Below are 17,354 nucleotides of genomic sequence, written 5' to 3' on the forward strand. Positions count from 1 at the left end.
AGGCGTGTCCTGACACCTAGCCCTGCCCTTCAGGGAGCTACGCCATGGCCGAGCTTGTGCGGAATGTGCGCAATGCACAGGCTCCGCCGCGACCTGGGGCCCGCCTGGAGGAAGACACCGTGGTGGCGGTGCTCAACACCATCCACGAAATCGTGTCCGACAGCCTGGATAACACGCGCTCGCTCCTGCAGGCACGTGGGGTGCCAGCGTTGGTGGCTCTCGTCGCCTCTAGGTGTGGAGGGGAGGGGTCGGTGGTTTGGGGAGCAGGGGATGTGGGGGAGGGGCCACCACTGACCCCGCCCTCGGCCCCACAGCCAATCTGTACGCGAGGCGAAGGCGGCGTCGCACGTGTTGCAGACAGTGTGGAGCTACAAAGAGCTGCGTGGTACTCTGCAGAAAGATGGCTGGACCAAGGCGCGCTTCCAGGTGCGTTTTCCTTGGCCTTCCCTGCTCACTTCGCCTTATTCCCACTCCATGTGCTTCACCCACCCTGTGTCTGTGTTTTATGTCTCAGTCGGCTGCTGCTACTGCCAAGGGGCCTAAGGGAGCACCGAGTCCTGGGGGCTTCGATGACAGCACGCTGCCACTGGTGGACAAGAGCCTTGGTGAGTGGTGGAGGTTAGGGGGCCTAGAGGGTGGGGACCCCAGCTGCCCGACCCTTGGGTGAAGGTGAAGGAGGAGCCACACCTCCCACGGAGACGGCTTCCATAGGCCACTTTCCCTGCCCTCTGCCTCTTGGCTACTCCCCACGGCATCGACGCTGCTGTCAAGCTCAGGGTGGGGCTTCCAACTGGCAGAGGTTAGGCACCTTAGTGACAGAGAGCCTCTAGGGCTACCTGGGGCTTCTGTGCCCCGATCCCCGCTGGCCGCTGTGTACAGCCTGCCTCCTCCTCCTGCCTTGCAGAGGACGAGAAAACTGGCAGCCGGGATGTGATCCCTATGGACGCGCTTGGTCCAGGTGAGTGCAGACGCAGTGTGGTTTGTTTTCTGTGCCGGGAGGGGACCAGAGCCTGAGGCGGGCCTGCTGGTTTTATGGGGTGTAGTTGGTGCTGGGTGGAGGAGAGAGATTTGGTTAAGGGGTGCTCAGAGAGTGAGGTACAGGGCAGCTAGAGAGGGGTTAGTGCCCAGCCAGGAGCTCTGGCCCACAAGTGGAGGGAAGTCTGGAGAGTTGGAGCTGCCGTGGGGCAGGCAAGGGTTGCACCAGCGTGAGGCAGGGTGTTGGTGAAAGCTGGCAGCAGCCCGGATCTCGAGGACAGGGTGAGTGGGGGCCATCTCCCAAAGCCCCTGTCCCACGAGTGCCCTGTGTCTGGGCTGAGAGGAAGATCTGCTCCTACAGGGCCCCCCTCAGAGCGCCTCTCATGCCCCACTTTATTCCATCTACAGACGGATACTCCACAGTAGACCGGAGGGAGCGAAGGCCGCGGGGCATTGGTTCTGCCGGAGAGGCCTCTGAGAAGGAACCATTGAAAGTAAGTGTCATGTGACTGTGGGCAGGTACCCCGTGGGGCTCTGTGTCTGGGGGTTGCTGGAGAACAGCCTAGGCCATGCTGGGTCTGGTCTGGGCCCTGGGGTATAGCTGGGTTGTGGGCCCAAGCCCAGGAAGCAGCCCTTTCATGCCAGTCAGTCTGTGGGTACTGATGAGTTTGCAGCTCCCACCCGCTGGGGACAGCACTGCCCAGGCACACCCTGCATGGGCCGGAGCCTTTGAGCTAGTGTGTGTGCACCCTTCTGTGCATGTGTGTGCGAGGGCCCGCCAGGATCCACCGGCGAGGGCAGGACCTGCCGCCTGCTGTGTGCCAATCCCCCAGCTTCCTGTGCAGGCCTCTGTGTGCACGTGCCCCCCCATCCCAGCCCGTGTGAGCCACACTTGTCTGGCTCCCTGTGCCCTTGGTGCTCCCTGTGCTGTCCTGGCAGGCCGACCCTTACATCGCCAGCCTCGGCCCTGCCCCTGCCCTGTCCCCCCAGGAGCTCTGACTAACCTGCTCTATTGTGCCTTTAATGCCCACCCGTGCACTGCAGCTCGATCCCAGCAGGAAGGCCCCTCCCCCAGGGCCCAGCAGGCCCGCGGTCAGGCTGGTGGACGCCGTGGGGGACGCTAAGCCTCAGCCCGTTGACTCCTGGGTCTAGCTTGCATGCCTGGTACGTTCTCTCATCTGGTTGTTTGTCCAAACGTTTCTGCCCTCTGGGCCAGGGCTTCTTGTTGGTCTCCGCTGCCTGCATGCTCTGCTCTTCCCGCACGTTCCCCGCAGGACTTTGGCTTCCAGTCCAGCAGCCCAGTGGCCCATTCCCAGGGGAGGCCAGCAGAAGTCAGAGAGGGAGGGTGCTCCCTGGGCCCACAGCCTTGTCCCAGGCACTGTGGGATCAGGGACCTGAGGAGATGGGACCAGAGTAGGGATGGGCACCATACCCTCCAATGCCCTTTGAGGACCAGCAAGTCAGGATCAGTCCTGACCCCAAGGGTCAGCTCACACCACTCAGGGCAGATGCTTCTGTCCACATCTCCATCCATGTAGCCTGGAGTTGGCCGCCCTGCCTTGAGGTTGTACGTGGTCCTGTGCCACTCTGGCTGCAGCGTCCACCATCCCCTCTCCCTCTGCAGGGCCCAGGCCCAGCCTCTTGTTCTTAGGGCATGGATCGTGGAAGAAGGGCCACCCTGAGAAGATCCTGCCGTGGAGCTTGGAGCCCCCTGGCGGCAGGGGTTGGCAGTGCCTCACCCCAGCCCGACTTTGGGGACACCTTCCTGCCCCCCACCCTACCTAACTCCCTAGGCCTGAGTTAGCTGTTTACTGACATGGTGCTGTGTGTGAGCGAGTGACAGAAGGCCCGAGGAGGCCGACTGGGCTGCTAGGGCAGGGCCCAGGGAGGTGGCAGGGAAGGGTGCCTGGCTGGGCTTTGGGGCCGGTGGGATAGGAGGGTGCCCCTGGGAACACAGTGCCCCAGAGGTGCGGGAAGGCTTGGTGCCAGGGGCAGGTGGCTAGGCAGGGAGGGGGCTGGGAAAGAACTTGGACTCCTAAAGGTGGAGGGGCTCCCTGGGCACCCTGCAGGCAGGCAGACCACAGTGTCAGGGGTGCCCCCCAAGGCCCAGCCCTGGGCAAGGAAGCTTTGGAAGCAGCAAGGTAGGGGTCAGGCTACAGGTGCCCCACCTCCCCAGAGCCCTGCAGTCATGTGAGGCCCCTGTGCAGTAGAGAGCCGTTGTCCAGCTGATGCTGGCCGGGGCCGGGGCCACCGCATCTGCCTGGAGCCTGGGCAGCACCTCCAGGACTGACCTTCGGCAGTGGCTTGGGGACTGCTTTCAGTGCCTGCTGTTTGTGACTCAGAAGAAAAACACTGAGAAAACGCATTAAAAATAAGCCAAAATAAGACTGTATTGGTAAACATCTAAATTTTTGTAAGAAAATTTAAAAATTAAAGCAGCAAAGGAACATTTTGCTTTCTGCCACTCAGGTCTGGCACAAGTGGCTGGCTCCTCCCTTGTGTCAGGGCCTCCGCGCGTCTGGGGCAGGGCCCTGGGTGGAGGTGGTCCCAGGTGTCCATCTGCTGTGTCCTGCAGAGGCTGTTTCTGACCCTTGGGTGGCCCCAGGCTTGTCCATTTGGGCTCACTGGTCTCTCTGTCCATAGGAGTGGGCTGGCTAGGGGCTAGCCAGGCCTTGAGCCCAGGAGTGGAGTTTTGGCTAGGGGCTGGTCTGGGTGCAGGTGGACTCAGCTAGCACAGGGTTGAGCTGTCCTGGGCCTGGGAACTGGGCCCTTGGAGCCTTTGAGGTGGCCAGTAGTCTGACCCGTTGGAGGAGCTGAGGGCAGCTCTGGGTGTAGGTGGACACAAACCAGCACTGCATCCTCATTCACGCGCCGGGGGGGAAACTGCAGGGATGTGGGGGCTGATCTGAGCCATTGCCTCTTCTGTAGGCAAGGCCCAGTGGGAGTGGGGAAGGAGACGCTTCCACTCCATGCCACATGGGGCCCAGAGGAGCTGGTGCTGCTGCGGGGTCCACCTCTTCCCAGCGCCTGCTTGGTCAGACAGGTGTGAATGCTGGCTGACTCCTCTGTTCGTTTCCCAGGCCGGCAGTCATCCCTGTGGGGCTAACAGGTGCCCCTGGCCTAGCTGCAGGAGGGCTGACCTCTGCACCACTGTGGCTGGGAGGCCTGTGGGCCAGGCATGCCACCCAGAACCCAGCCAGCCAGGGTCCCGCCCTTAGCGTTAGCGTCCATCAAGGGGAGCTTTGAATGTTAGGTGCCCAAGTCAAGGGCAGCAGGAGAATGGCAGTCGAGAAGGATGTACTAAGTTGATTTATATTTAGAGTCTTAATTTCTATTTTATATTTTTAAAACATGAATTAGTATGTAAGATAATATAGCTAGCGGGTGTTAGTAAAGAGGTCACGATTGAGTCTTAAAAAAGGAGAGCAATCCAGTGCCGCCGTTCAGAGAGGTCAGCATGGCAGGGCGCAGGCCTCGGCCGAGGTGTGCTTTGCATTTAGGATACAACCCAGAGCCGCAGAAGGTCAGCAGGAGCACGTCTGTGGCACCCTCAGAACCAGGCTGGGTGAGGGAGCCTGGGTGCGGGGCCGGGGGGGCAGTCAGGGCTGTGCTTCACTGCCTGGGCCCTTATAGATGGCCTTCTCCAGGCCATCCACCACCTTCCTGTATTCCAGGAATGACTGGTAGTGTGTGCACTCAAAGCGGCTGCTCCTGCGCACGTGTGCCAGGAAGTCTGGTGCACCTGGGCAGATCACGTTGTCAGCCAGTAGCACTGTCCCCTTCCTCAGCAGGCCACATTCCTGCAAACAGACCAGGGGGTGGGGGAGGTGAGGGTCATAGGTGCTCAGAAAACCGGGCCCAAACCAGGATGGGTGCTCCTCACCAGGCCACTGTACCACGCCTGTGCCTAGCCCCTAGGGCCAGGTTTCTGCTTTCTGCCCAGCATGACTCCTGCAGGAAAGGACTGTACAAGACTTGGGTGCCACCTCTAGAACATGGGCCCCGTGAAGACAGGGACCTTTCTCATCAACTCCTGTATCCATCTCAGGCGTATCCATCCCTTAGAACAGCATGTGGTACACAGTAGGTGCTCAATAAATGTTAGCTGGGTGAGTGGAAACAGTGGGGCCCTCAACACCTAGTGCCAGGAACTCAGGCCTATGAGGGAGAGGCACCAGTATGGTCCCTGGAGACAATATTGGCCTGACCAGGGTGACCCTGCAGGGCTGAGGTGGGGCAGACCTCCCACCACCAAGTCTGCCCCTTGGAGTCAGTTCTGAACATCCCCAAGCTCCTGCATTTGCAGACCCCCCATCTCCACCGGTGCCTGGGCCCTGGGAGGACACAGAGTTCCTCTGCCTGGGTTCTGTGCAAAAGGAAGGAGTTGTTGACAACGCAGCCACAGGGCATGGCCCGTGGGGTCCACTATCAGGAGAAACTTCATAGAATGCTTGCCTATCAAAGCTGCAAGGAGGGTTTGCTTACATCACATAAACAATAAAGAAACCTTGAGAGGAAGTGTTTTTCTTTGGAGAGGAAGGACCCACCAGGGCAAGGGGCACCCCAGTCACCTTGTCGTGGAGCTCTGACTTAGTCACCAAACAAAACTTAACAAGCAATCTCAAACATCTAACGTATAGTAAAATCATTTCGCAGGCAGGTGCCTTGAAACACTGGCATCCGACCCCACATCCCTCTGGGATGCGCCTAGAGAGTCCCACAGGGCTTGCAGCTGTCCCAGTGGTGGGTGGCGGTCGTTTGCAGCCCGTGTGCTGCAGAGAAAGCAGAGGGGCTTTCATGTGACAGTATGGACACCAAACGGCTGCAAGGTCAGTGAGGTCAGGGGACAGCCCCAAGGTCCGGAGTTGAACAGGAAGTACCACCATGAATCATGATGTGTTTACATTTAGACCAAAAAAAAAAAAAAAGAATGTCCTAGCAATGTCAGCTGAAAAGACCTAGAACAAAGTGCCACCCAGGAGGAAGACAATGGCCTAGGCCCTGAGCAGGGTGGCTGCCTTCCGGCCCGGGCCAGGGAATACACAAGATGAGTGAGGGGCCTGGGCTCCTGGACTTCTCGGGTTGCGCCAGGGGACTCAGGAGCCCAATCTGGTCATCAGGGATACAGATGACGTCAGCAGACTGAAAGACACCAGACCACTGCAACTGCACGAGTTAAACAGGAGAGGAGGAGGGAAGGGCAGAAAGGAGCATGGCTCACCTTTGGAGGCTGCCAGGGGCCCACTCCTTTACAAAACTGGTCAAGAGGGTAAAGAAAGCAGCACCTGTCCTGCCTGTCCCCCGACACTGCAAGCCTCCTACCAGCTACTCAGACCCCCTGGAGAACTGGCTAAACATGCAGCAGCATCTGAGCAGCACTGAAAACCTAATGCCATGGAGAAGTGACAGTGTCAGAGGAGCAGGTGACACTCTGCTGAGGTGGTTTTCAACTGTGCCTACCCTCCTTAGACTCTCCTCCCTTCAAGAGTTGGAGCCTCACAGAAGTTGCAGGGAATCAAGATCGTGCCACTGCACTCCAGCCTGGGCGACAGAACAAGACTCTGTCTCAAAAAACAACAACAAAGTTGGAGCCACACACCTGTACTCCTAGCACTTTGGGAGGCTGAGGCAAGAGGATCCCTTGAGGCCAGGAGTTTGAGACCAGTCTGGGCAACATAGGGAGACCCCATTTCTACAAAAAAATTTTAAATTAGCCGGTGTAGTGGTGCATGTCTGTAGTCCCAGCTACTCAGGAGGCTGAGGTGGGAGGATCACTTGAGCTCAGGAGTTCGAGGCTACAGTGAGCTATGATGGCATCACTGCACTCCAGCCTGGGCACAGAGCAAGACCCTGTCCTTTTTTTTTTTTTAAGGGGGAACTCATTCCTGTTCCTTTGGGTGTGGGCTGGACTTGGTGACTATGGCAGCCCGGTGGAGAGACCTCCTCAAAGCAGCCCTTGATTTTGAATTGCAACCTGCTCCTGAGCCCCTCACTCCCCATGCCTCCAATGCTCACAGAGCCCACTGAGGGGATGGCTAGGCCCTCACAAGAGCCAGGCTGTCCCCCAACCCTCTACGAGGGGGCACAGGGCCCCAGCCGTGAGTGTGCAGATATGCATTTAACAAGGACACCCATTCCCAATTCATGACTTCCCACTTCATAAACTTTGCTTCTTTTGAGATAATTACCAGCTTTGCACAAGCAGCACTGAGAAAACTATTAGTTTCCTAGTTACTAAACTGCAATATTTGCTACTTTTTTATGAAGGCAGGCCCCTGTAATTATCACACCACAGCTGCTGAAACTCGGCCCCCGTAACGCAGGCCCAGCTGTGGCTGTCTCTCCTGCCCGAGTGAAGCCCGTCTGGCTGAGTGTCTGCTCTCTCCCATCAATACCCAATTGCCAGCATCATGCTCCTTTGTCAGGGGTGAGCCCCGCCAGCTACGCTGTCCTGGCCTGCAGGTCTCCCTCCCACCCTCCCACTGCCCGCCCCCTTGGTCAATACAGGTCCTCCCTCTCCACGGCCAGGGTTCAGCGCCTCCTCGTGAGTTCAGGGCACTTGAAATGCCCTCCCCGCAGCCCTCTCTTTCCACATTCCCCAAGGCTGACAGGGATCTTTCCAGACAAGTTTTTTTTGTTGTTTTTGTTAAGAGCTGGAATAAGGCCGGGCGCGGTGGCTCACGCCTGTAATCCCAGCACTTTGGGGTGCTGAGGCAGGCGGATCACCTGAAGTTGGGAGTTCGAAATGAGCCTGACCAACGTGGAGAAACCCTATCTCTACTAAAAATACAAAAATACTAGCCGGGGATAGCTACTCGGGAGGCTGAGGCAGGAGAATCACTTGAACGCGGGAGGGTTAGGTTGCGGTGAGCTGAGATCGTGCCATTGCACTCCAGCCTGGGCAGCAAGAGCGAAACTCTGTCTCAAAAAAAAAAAGCTGGACCCAGTTACCGTCCCCATAACCTGTGGCAGTCACTGTAACCTCCAACTCCTTGGCTCAAGCAATCTTTCATCCTCAGCCTTCTGAGTAGCTCAAGACTACGGGGCACACCACCACCACACGCAGCTAATTTTTAAAAGTATGTTTTGTAGCCGGGTGCGGTGGCTCATGGCTGTAATCCCTGCACTTTGGGAGGCCAAGGCGGGCAGATCACGAAGTCAGGATACTGAGACCATCCTGGCCAACATGGTGAAACCCCGTCTCTACTAAAATACAAAAAATTAGCCGGGTGTGGCAGCACATGCCTATAGTCCCAGCTACTCAGGAGGCTGAGGCAGGGTAATCGCTTGAACCCAAGAGGCAGAGGTTGCAGTAAGCGGAGATTGTGCCACTGCACTCCAGCCTGGTGACAGAGCAATACTCCATCTAATATATATATATATATTTTTTTTTTTTTGGGGGGTGGGCCATGTTGCCCAGGTTGGTCTCGAACTCCTGGCCTCAAGCGCTCCTCCTGCCATAGCCTCCCAAAGTGCAGGGATTACGGGCATGAGCCCCTGAGCCCAGCTCCAGAAGACAGGTCTAACCCTCACCTACCCAAAGTCCTGTGTGCCCTGACTCCCATTGTTCTGGAACATTCTCTGCCCTTTCACACCTCAGGCTTCTGCTAGTGCTGGTTCCTTCCAATCCAGTGGCCCTACCTAGCCAGGCATGGAGGCTATGCCCCTTATGCTCCTAGTCCTGCTGCTAACGGCAGTGTCCGGTTTCTGGGAGAGCTGCAAATGAGCAGGTGGGGAGGCCGTGAGGGTGGGTGTCCCAAGCCCAGTGGAGGATCACAGAGCCACTCAGTGTCGCTGACCACCAGGGAGGGGTGGGGCAGTGTGTCATTGATGTGAGGCTCCTTAAGCATCAGTCTGTGAAGGGCCACCAGTGCCCCACGCCCCTCAGGGAAGCGAGGACAGCCCCACCCGCTACCAGGCCTCACTAAGGAAACTCAGGGTCCTCGTCAGTGGGGCTGGGTTGGGGGAATGCACAAGATGGGGCCTCGGGAGGAAGCTCTGCAGGAGACACGTGCTTTCTTTGCACGAGCACCAGCTTGCTTGGGGGAGAGCAGGCCAGCCCGGAGCGGCCCTTCCCCACCCCATCTCCTTGGTCCTGCGCCTTTTCTGCCCTGGTATCTGGTCTGGGGTGTGCATCCCACTTCTGCCACCCATTTTGCACGGGCAGGCTGGCTCCCTAGTTCCCAACAGGCCAAGCAGCCAGGCCCCTGGCCCGGCTCCCTACCCATCTCCACCTACCTCAGGGCCTCCTCAGTCCCCCACACTCCTGGACCTCAGGTGGTGCCTCCAGAGCAAGCTCTGTCTGCACAGGGCTCTGCTGGGGTGCCTGGCTCTTTGGAGAGGCTGAGGCTGACCTAATGGGCCCTGGGCAGCAGCTGGCACAGAGGCCATCCTGGTTGGGACTCACCTCCAGGAGAAGCGTGTCTGGCAGGTACCGGTCCTTCCAGTGGTCGAGGAAGACCATGTCCAGCGTGTCCACATCATACTTCTTCTTCAGCTGGGGGATGATGTCCTGCGACGCCCCAACCACAACGGTGACCTGGAACAGTGCCTGTCAGTGCCCACGCCCACACAGACAGGAGGCCGTCCCTGCACACCCATACAACAGCGCCTGTCAGTGCTCACGCCCACACAGGACGCCACCCTACACCTCCATATTAAATACAGCCCTGTCAGTGCCCATTTCCCACACAGACAGGAGGCCACCCCTACACACCCATACAACAGCGTCTGTCAGTGCCCACGTCCACACAGACAGGAGGCCACCCCTACACACCCATACAACAGCGCCTGTCAGTGCCCACGCCCCACACAGGAGGCCCCTACACACCAGATACAACAGTGCCTGTCAGTGCCCACGCCCACACAGACAGGAGGCCGCCCACACACCCATACAACAGCGCCTGTCAGTGCCCACGCCCACACAGACAGGAGGCCGTCCCTACACACCCATACAAGCATTCATCAGTTTTCTTTAGGGTTCTGGGGTGACATGGCCCCGCTATGTCCCTGCCCCTCCTCATGCCACCTTGGCCATTTCCCCAGAGCTGTGAGACCACCCTCACCAAGCTGCTGGGGGGTCCTTCCTCAGCCCCAGGCTGGGAGGCACTGAGAGGCCTGGTGACAATAGGTTTTCAATGAACGTGGTGTGAACCAGGCCCTCCCCGCCCGCAGCCCTGGCCCTTCTTCCAGGTCTGACAGCGGGTCGGGCATGCGCACCTTGTCCTGCACGCCAGCGAAATCCACCATCCGCTGGGTGATGGCGGCGCAGTCAGGGTTGATCTCGATGGTGAGCAGCCTCGCACCCGGTGACAGCAGGCGGGCCATGCGCACAGCTGAGTAGCCACAGTAGGCCCCCAGCTCCAGCAGCATGGAGGGCTGGTGCTCCTGAATCACGGCATCCACGATCTTGCCTGTGCAGGGTGGGGGACAGGGAAGAGGTGAGCACAGGCGGAGGGAGGGGAACTTGGATCCCTAGGCACGGCCCCCTACCTCTCCCAAACAGCAACAGCCCCTCCCAAATGCCTGGCCTCTGGCCCTCCTCTGCCCGCCCTCCCTACCTGCTGGAGGGGTCTTTTACCTCCCTGGTGTCCCCAGCCCCAAGGACCTGGTCCCCACTGTGAGCACCCTTGGAGCTCCCATGGTCCCTTAGCCTCTATGCCCACGCTGGTCCCTGTCTGTTCCACTCTTCCTGGCTGGCCCCAGCGTGTCCTAACACAGAGCTGCCCTCTCTGAAACCCCGAACCACCCGCCCCGCTTGGCGCCCCGGGGCAGCACTAGTTGCCTGAGTAACTCCCTGAGTCTGGCAGCACATCCTGTGCCCCAGGCTGGAGTCCAGGCGGGGGCGGGCCCAGGAGAACCTGTCTGACTGGTCCCCAGGCAGGTCCCATGGTGTCCAGAGCAGAATTCAAGGGGAACTGCACCACCGTCAGACCCTGTGTGGGGGCCTGTTGTCCTGGGGCGCAGGCAGCAGGGCCTGGAGGAATCATCAGGGACCCTGGCACCCTGGGACTCCAGAGGAACCCCCCAGCCCTATCTGGGCATATCCCAGGGTTCCCAGCCCCCTGGAAACGGGGTGATAACAGCTTCTCCGGTAAGGGCTTTGATGCCTGGTCCTGGGTCCCTGTCCCAGAGCTCAGCACCTGCCGGCTGGGACCCCACCTTTCTTGTCACCCACGTTCATGGCCCACTCCTTCTGCTGGCAGTAGGTGTCGATGGCCTCCAGCACGCTCTGTGCGTTCCCAGGCTCCGCATGTTGCAGCACGTGGTGCAGGATGCGCTGCTCCTTGGTGTCACCCATGAGCAGGTTGCGGATGGGCTGCAGGACGAACTCGTTCCAGCAGATAAGGCACAGGCCCCAGCCCCAGCGCCTCAGGATCAACAGCAGCACCACCAGCACCAGGCCCAGGAACACAGCGGCCAGCAGCAGCAGAGGCGGGGCCTCCAGCATCTGCAGGGCGGGAGGGGAGGGGCGCCAGTGCTCTGTGCTCTTCCTGCTGCACCCACATGCCCCTCAGCTTGGAGTGCCACCATCGCCCCCTTGTGTTCACAGAGGGGCAAGGTTCAGAGAAGCCAGTCATGTCCTCAGTTGCCTGACGTGTCAGCGCCAGGGAGCCAGCCTTCTCGTGCCCTCGGGTGCCCTCGGGCGGACAGAGCAGGTGTGTGCCTCTGGCAGTCCTGTGTGGAGCCTGCAGCTCACACTCCCTGGCCCTGGGTGCTTCCCCAGGCAGCCCAGGGATCCTCTAAAACCACACAGAATACAGAAGCAGATGTGGACCCAGGCTGCTGTCTCCCAGCTGGCTTAGAGGACACCCAGGGGCAGGGAAGCCCCATGGCCCGGAGTGGGCGGTAGTGAGGGGTCGCCCAAAGAGAGGCTGTGTGGTGCAGCCCCTCAGCCTCATGTGGTGAACCCATGCTGGTCACCCATGCTCTGGACGCCCCAGGGATTCGCGTGTCCCCTTCATTGAGTGTCCAAATAAGGACACTGGCAGTCCCCAGGCCAGGAACACCAGGACAGACCCACTCACCACTCCCCTTGGGGACGGCAACATGTGGCATGTCCCAGATGAGAAAGGCCAGCCCTGCTGCCCACCACAGTGTATCTCGTGGGGCACAGTGAAATAGCAAGTGACCCCACTTGAAACCTGTTTGAAATCCTCCTGGTGTGACCCTCCAGGCAGGTAGCCTGGGAACCAGACAGACAGAAGCCTGGTGAGGGAACCCAGCAGGCAGAGAGCAGACCACAGGAGGCCTGAATCAGAAGCCCAGGGGTTCAGGTCACAGACCCTAAAATGGGAAGGACACAAGGAAACTTCCTCTAGGGCCCCTGTGGTCACTCAGAGATCTTTCTGGGATGGGGCCCTGGACTCCCAGTGGCATAGCGGGTCCCAATCTCCGCTGGACGCTCCGTTTTAGAAAGACACACCCAGGCGAGGAGGCAGGCCCAGGGCCACAGAGGGGACACCCCTGGAGGCCAGCCTCAGGGCACCAGAGGACAGAGCAGAAGAGAACAGGGAAGCAGAGGCTCCGCCCCAGGGGGAGGCCATGTGGACACCAGGCTTCTAGGGGATTTCCCACCACGTGGCCTGTTTACACAGGCAGAGTGGACGTGTGCCCAGCAGACCTGTGCAAATGCACCGGGCTGGAATCTGTACCCACCCTGGCACTGCCCCGGCTTCCACTGGCCAACTCACCTTCAAAGCGCCTCCGAGCAGGTTCCAGCCCTCTGACTGCGGGAAGGGTCTGGGGTCTCTTTCTGTGAGCTCAGCAGCAAAGCAGATGTTATTTCTGTGGAAATCAATTTTGCCTTTGGATAATCATCAACAGAAACCCTAACCTGGCCATGACCAAGGTCCAGATATCTGAGCCCCTTCTCCGGACAGGGCTAGCCTGGCCTGAGCCTTCCCTAGCAGGGCGAAGGCAGTGCTTCACCTTTCTGGCCTCAGAAGAGACAGCAGAAGGCCTCAGAGAGGCCAAGCGACATCCCTACTAGTGTCACCCAGCCAGAGACCCCAGGGGCAGTCTCCCAGTCCCTGTCCGCACTGCCCTGTGAGCACCTGCACCTCGTGAACCACACGAGGAGGGAACCACTTTGCTTAAGTTGTATTTCCCCTGAAGAATCTTTAGTAACTTGGAAATGTTGTGTAAGACCAAGGGCTAGTTTACCAAGAACATACACAAACCAGTAAGAAAAAGATGATGAAACAGATGGGTCACAGTGGCCAATATATGGCTCACAAGAAAAGGCCAAAGGCCAGAGCCCCAAGCAGGTGATGGAACCCGGTGCAGGGCTCAGTGCCAGCGGGGGTGCCCCTGTCCACAGGTGCAGGAGTGTGAATCGTGCCGCCTTCTGCTGCTACCCTGGGGAAGGGTCCCAGGCCTGTAGGGAAACCCGTGGCCCACTATGTTTCCCTGCAGGGCAGGACATGCCCACAGGGCTCGTGGGGAAAAAACAGGAGATGGCAGTTCCCTAAGGACAGTGTCCTTATTCTGGCAGGAAGATGACAGGGAACCATGGTGGAGAGGGACCATGCAGACCTGAAGCAGCCAGAACTTTCCACCTTGCTCCTTTCTTCACGGTGGGGATTTCCTATGACACACCTTGTTGCTTGGTTTACTACTATTTATCTGCTATGGTTTACTTATCTATAATGACTACTACTAATATTTGTGTGGTCAGATAATGGGCCATTTTGTTTACTCTCCATATTTAAAAAACAGTAAGTGTTAGAAATAAACACCCCAAATTAAAAGGGCTATTCTGCTGAAACAGCAAATTACCTGGCAGACCTTGGAGTCCCAAATTATAAATCCAAATCTGCATAATACTTGAATTGTGTAAGAATTTGGTTTTTGAATCTCTAATCTCTAGGTTCATCTGTTCATAAATTTGCAAGCAGTGTCCCCTAGGGCCAAGTGGGAGGCAGCAGAGGGGAGGAGGCCATAGCAGGGAGGGGCCCTGAAGCCCTCTTCCTTTGCCCAGCAGGAGGGACCTGCCCACTCCACTCTGCAGGATGGGCCCAGCTGGTGCGAGGAGGCACCAAGTGCCCACCTGTCCCACCTGCCAGCGGCTCTGCGGCCAACTTGGCCCCATTGGCCAAGAGCCATGGGGGCTAGGGAAGTGCTCAAGGCCAAAGGCTCTTCGGCCAACTGGGCCCCAGTGGCCAAGAGCCATGGGGGCTGGGGAAGCTCAAGGCCAAAGGCTCAAAGGCCAACTGGGTCCCAATGGCCAAGAGCCATGGAGGCTGGGGAAGCTGAAGACCAAAGGCTCAAAGGCCAACACGCCCAGGCCCCCATGCAGCACCTGGGGGCCACAGTGCCCACGGCCACCTCACAAGGCCCTCCAGTGCTGGGATTCCCTTGTGAGTGTGAGGTACTGACGCCCAGAGCAGGAGGACTGGCTGCCCCAGGCCACCAACAGAGCCCTGGCCCCTGCCCACCCCACCTCCCAACGGCCTCTCCCAGGCTAACCACCTCCACTCCGACCCAGCCTTGTGGGGCCTCCCAGCCCACCCTCCTCTCTGCTTAGCCCAGCTGGTGCAGAAGGGTAGGCCCCGCCCACCAGGCCGGGAGGGAGGCGGGACCACATCCAAGTGACTTTGGGACCACGCCCACCCAGCCACGGAAGAGGGTGGGATCACGCCCACCTGACCATCCAAGGGCTGACCCTGCGCTGTCACTGGCCACTGCCCAGTTTCACAGGACGAAAGAGCAGATAAGTGAGGAAATAGAGGGCGGGTCCTGAAAAGCCGAGAATCAGGCCTCCCTTTAAAGAAAATCAGGTAGAAACCCACCCACGCCACTCAGAGCTGCTCGGATGTTCCCAGCGCTGGGATTTTGCCCGGTCAGCCCTCCATGGGGAAAAGGAACAGCTCCTTTAGTTTGGGGTCCCAGGACTCGGGAGTGGGCACGCCAGCTCAGTGTCCGACTTGGGACCCCTGTGATCCTATCACCCTACTTTGGCTGCGTGGTCTGGGGAGCGTCAAGAGTCCCCCTTACCTTACAGAGAGGCAACAAGAAACAGTTTTGAATGCCCCTGTGGTGGGGCGGGGGTGCAGGCCGGAGGACCGAGGGGAATCCTCTCTGCTTTTGTGTAAGTTTGAAATGTGCTTTTTTTTGTTTTGTTTTTTTGAGACAGGGTCTCTCTCTGTTGCCCAGCCTGGAGTGCAGTGGCGCGATCACAGTTCACTACAGCCTCGACCTCCTGGGCTCAAGGGATCCTCCTGCCTCAGCTCCCCCAAGTAGCTGGGATGACAGATGTGCACCACCCCCTACAACCGACCTTTTTTTTTTTTTTTTTTTGGTAGAGATGGGGTGGAGGGGGGGTTCTCGATATTTTGCCCAGGCTGGTCTCCTGAGCTCAAGCGCTCCACCCCCTCTGCCTCCCAAACTGCTGGGATTACAGGTATGAGCCACTGTGCCCAGCTGGCTTTTTTTTTTTTTAAGGAAAATAACAAGTGTTAGCAAGGATGTGATGAAATTGGAACCCTCTGGCATTGCTGGTGTGACTGCTGTGGAAAACAGTTTGGTAGTTCTTCAAAAAGTTAAACATGTGGTCAGACCTGGTGGCTCACGACCGTAATTCCAGCACTTTGGGAGGTTGGGATGGGAGGATTGCTTGAGCCCAGGAGTTCCATACCAGTCTGGGCAACATGGCAAGACCCCATCTCTACAGAAAACTTAAAAATTAGCCAGGCATGGTGGTCTGCACCTATAGTCCCAGATACTTGGGAGGCTGAAGTGGGAGGATCACCTGAGCCCAGGAGGTTGAGGCTGCAGTAAGCTGTGATCCTACCACCGCACTCCAGCCTGGGCAACAGAGCAAGACCCCGTCTCAAAAAAAAAATTTTTAAACATGCTCTGTACCCACAAATATTAAAAAATTCTTAAAAACCCACAAAAAATAAAAATAAAAAAAAGTTAAACACAGAACTACCATATGACCCAGCAAGACTGGTGCAGTGGCTTACACCTGTAATCCCAGCACTTTGGGAGGCTGAGGCGGGCGGATCACAAGGTCAGGATTTTGAGATAGCCCGGCCAATATGGTGAAACCCTGTCTCTACTAAAAATACAAAAATTAGCCAGGCGTGGTGAGCACCTGTTAGTCCCAGCTGCTCAGGAGGCTGAGGCAGGAGAATAGCTTGAACCCAGGAGGTAGAGGTTGTAGGGAGCTGAGATTGCGCCACTGCACTCCAGCCTGGGTGACAGAGCAAGATAAAACAAACAAACAAAAAGAACAAGACCATCCTGGCCAACATGGTGAAACCCTCTCTACTAAAAATACAAAAATTAGCTGGGCATGGTGGCATGTGCCTGTAGTCCCAGTTACTGAGGCTGGAGGAGAATCACTTGAACCTGGTGTTGCAGGAGGGAGATTGCACCACTGTACTCCAGCCTGGGTGGCAGAGTGAGACTCCATCTCAAAAAAAAAAAAAAAAAAAAGATAGCTAGAAACTGACTTTGCTCCCTTTGCAAAGATCTGGGGTCCGTCAGTTTTGCTCATTCTGCTATCACCTCTGTCTGAAGAGTGACTGACACTTTGGTCTCTATTCACCCACATCTTCCTGCTCAGGAAAGTGTCTTTCTCCTCCTCCAGGGAGGAGAAAGACAGCTACCAGGGGTCACGGAGAGAAAGACTGGGCTGCACAGCAAGCTCAGGAGACCTCGGGTTGTGCCCTGAAACGGCTGTGCATCCTCCGTTCTCCATAGGGGGCCAACATGCGGCTGCAGCGATCCCCGGAAAAACCACTGGCCATTTGGGGCACACTGTCCTCGCTATTCCAGAACACAGAACCAATGCTAACAGCCCCCTGCACACTGAGAGTCACTGTGGCTTGGACATGCCTCATTCTGCCCTCACAGGGCTGGTGGCCCAGTTGGGGAGACAAGCGTAGAGCCACAGGCATGATGACAAACAGGACACAGATGGCAGGAAGGCCAGTTCTCAGCGTTTACACACAGGGGCAGCCCTGCTCTGCACACAGGTCCCCCATGGAGGCTGCAGAGGGCCCTGCCTGAGACTTGCTCAACAGGGCTGGAAACCTCCCAGCAAAGGCCGGAACTGCTGCAAGCAGCCCTGCCCTTCGGGGCTGATCCGGTGTGATAAAGGGGGACCAGGATTCTGGCAGGGGATTTGACTGCGATCCAATAATCCAGGGAGAGCCAGTACAGGTGCTTAAAGACAAGCCAGGCAGCACCAAGTAGGCCACACGCTTGGGCAGGGCCTGTGGACAGGCTGAGAGGACACCTGGAGGCCGGCCTGGGAGATCCCACAGGCTGCAGCCTGGCCCCATGCTCATCTGTGGACCCAGGGGTTGGCCACTCATCTCCATCCAGCCTCTGGGAATCTAAAGGACAGCCTGACCAGACATGGTTTA

The 17,354-nt window shown here is 58.0% G+C and overlaps 2 protein-coding genes across 17 annotated transcripts in view; one reads left to right on the forward strand and one right to left on the reverse strand.

Moving 5' to 3' along the window:
• Positions 1 to 3,422, forward strand: part of ARVCF (ARVCF delta catenin family member) — a 24,094-nt gene extending 20,672 nt beyond the window's left edge. For 3 of the 9 annotated variants that reach the window (XM_031656084.1, XM_031656085.1, XM_021921372.2), the window contains 7 exons: positions 34 to 232; positions 315 to 426; positions 515 to 605; positions 905 to 958; positions 1,384 to 1,469; positions 2,020 to 2,139; positions 2,600 to 3,422. In XM_031656084.1, coding sequence (XP_031511944.1) covers positions 34 to 232; positions 315 to 426; positions 515 to 605; positions 905 to 958; positions 1,384 to 1,469; positions 2,020 to 2,127 — 650 coding nt within the window. In that variant the 3' untranslated portion in view covers positions 2,128 to 2,139; positions 2,600 to 3,422. Of the gene's footprint in view, positions 1 to 33; positions 233 to 314; positions 427 to 514; positions 606 to 904; positions 959 to 1,383; positions 1,470 to 2,019; positions 2,140 to 2,599 lie in introns of those variants that run through there. The other 6 variants (XM_031656087.1, XM_031656088.1, XR_004178855.1 and 3 more) reach the window with 5 other exon arrangements.
• The window catches only part of COMT (catechol-O-methyltransferase), a 27,183-nt gene continuing 13,176 nt past the window's right edge, over positions 3,348 to 17,354 (reverse strand). For all 8 annotated transcript variants that reach the window (XM_031656097.1, XM_031656090.1, XM_031656096.1 and 5 more), the window contains 5 exons: positions 12,669 to 12,762; positions 11,137 to 11,425; positions 10,195 to 10,388; positions 9,383 to 9,514; positions 3,348 to 4,775 (listed from right to left, as the gene is read on the reverse strand). In XM_031656097.1, the coding sequence (XP_031511957.1) occupies positions 4,575 to 4,775; positions 9,383 to 9,514; positions 10,195 to 10,388; positions 11,137 to 11,425 (816 nt within the window). In that variant the 5' untranslated portion in view covers positions 12,669 to 12,762 and the 3' untranslated portion in view covers positions 3,348 to 4,574. The remainder of the gene's footprint in view (positions 4,776 to 9,382; positions 9,515 to 10,194; positions 10,389 to 11,136; positions 11,426 to 12,668; positions 12,763 to 17,354) is intronic.

Source organism: Papio anubis, chromosome 16, assembly GCF_008728515.1.
Source record: "Papio anubis isolate 15944 chromosome 16, Panubis1.0, whole genome shotgun sequence".
Classification (NCBI taxonomy): domain Eukaryota; kingdom Metazoa; phylum Chordata; class Mammalia; order Primates; family Cercopithecidae; genus Papio; species Papio anubis.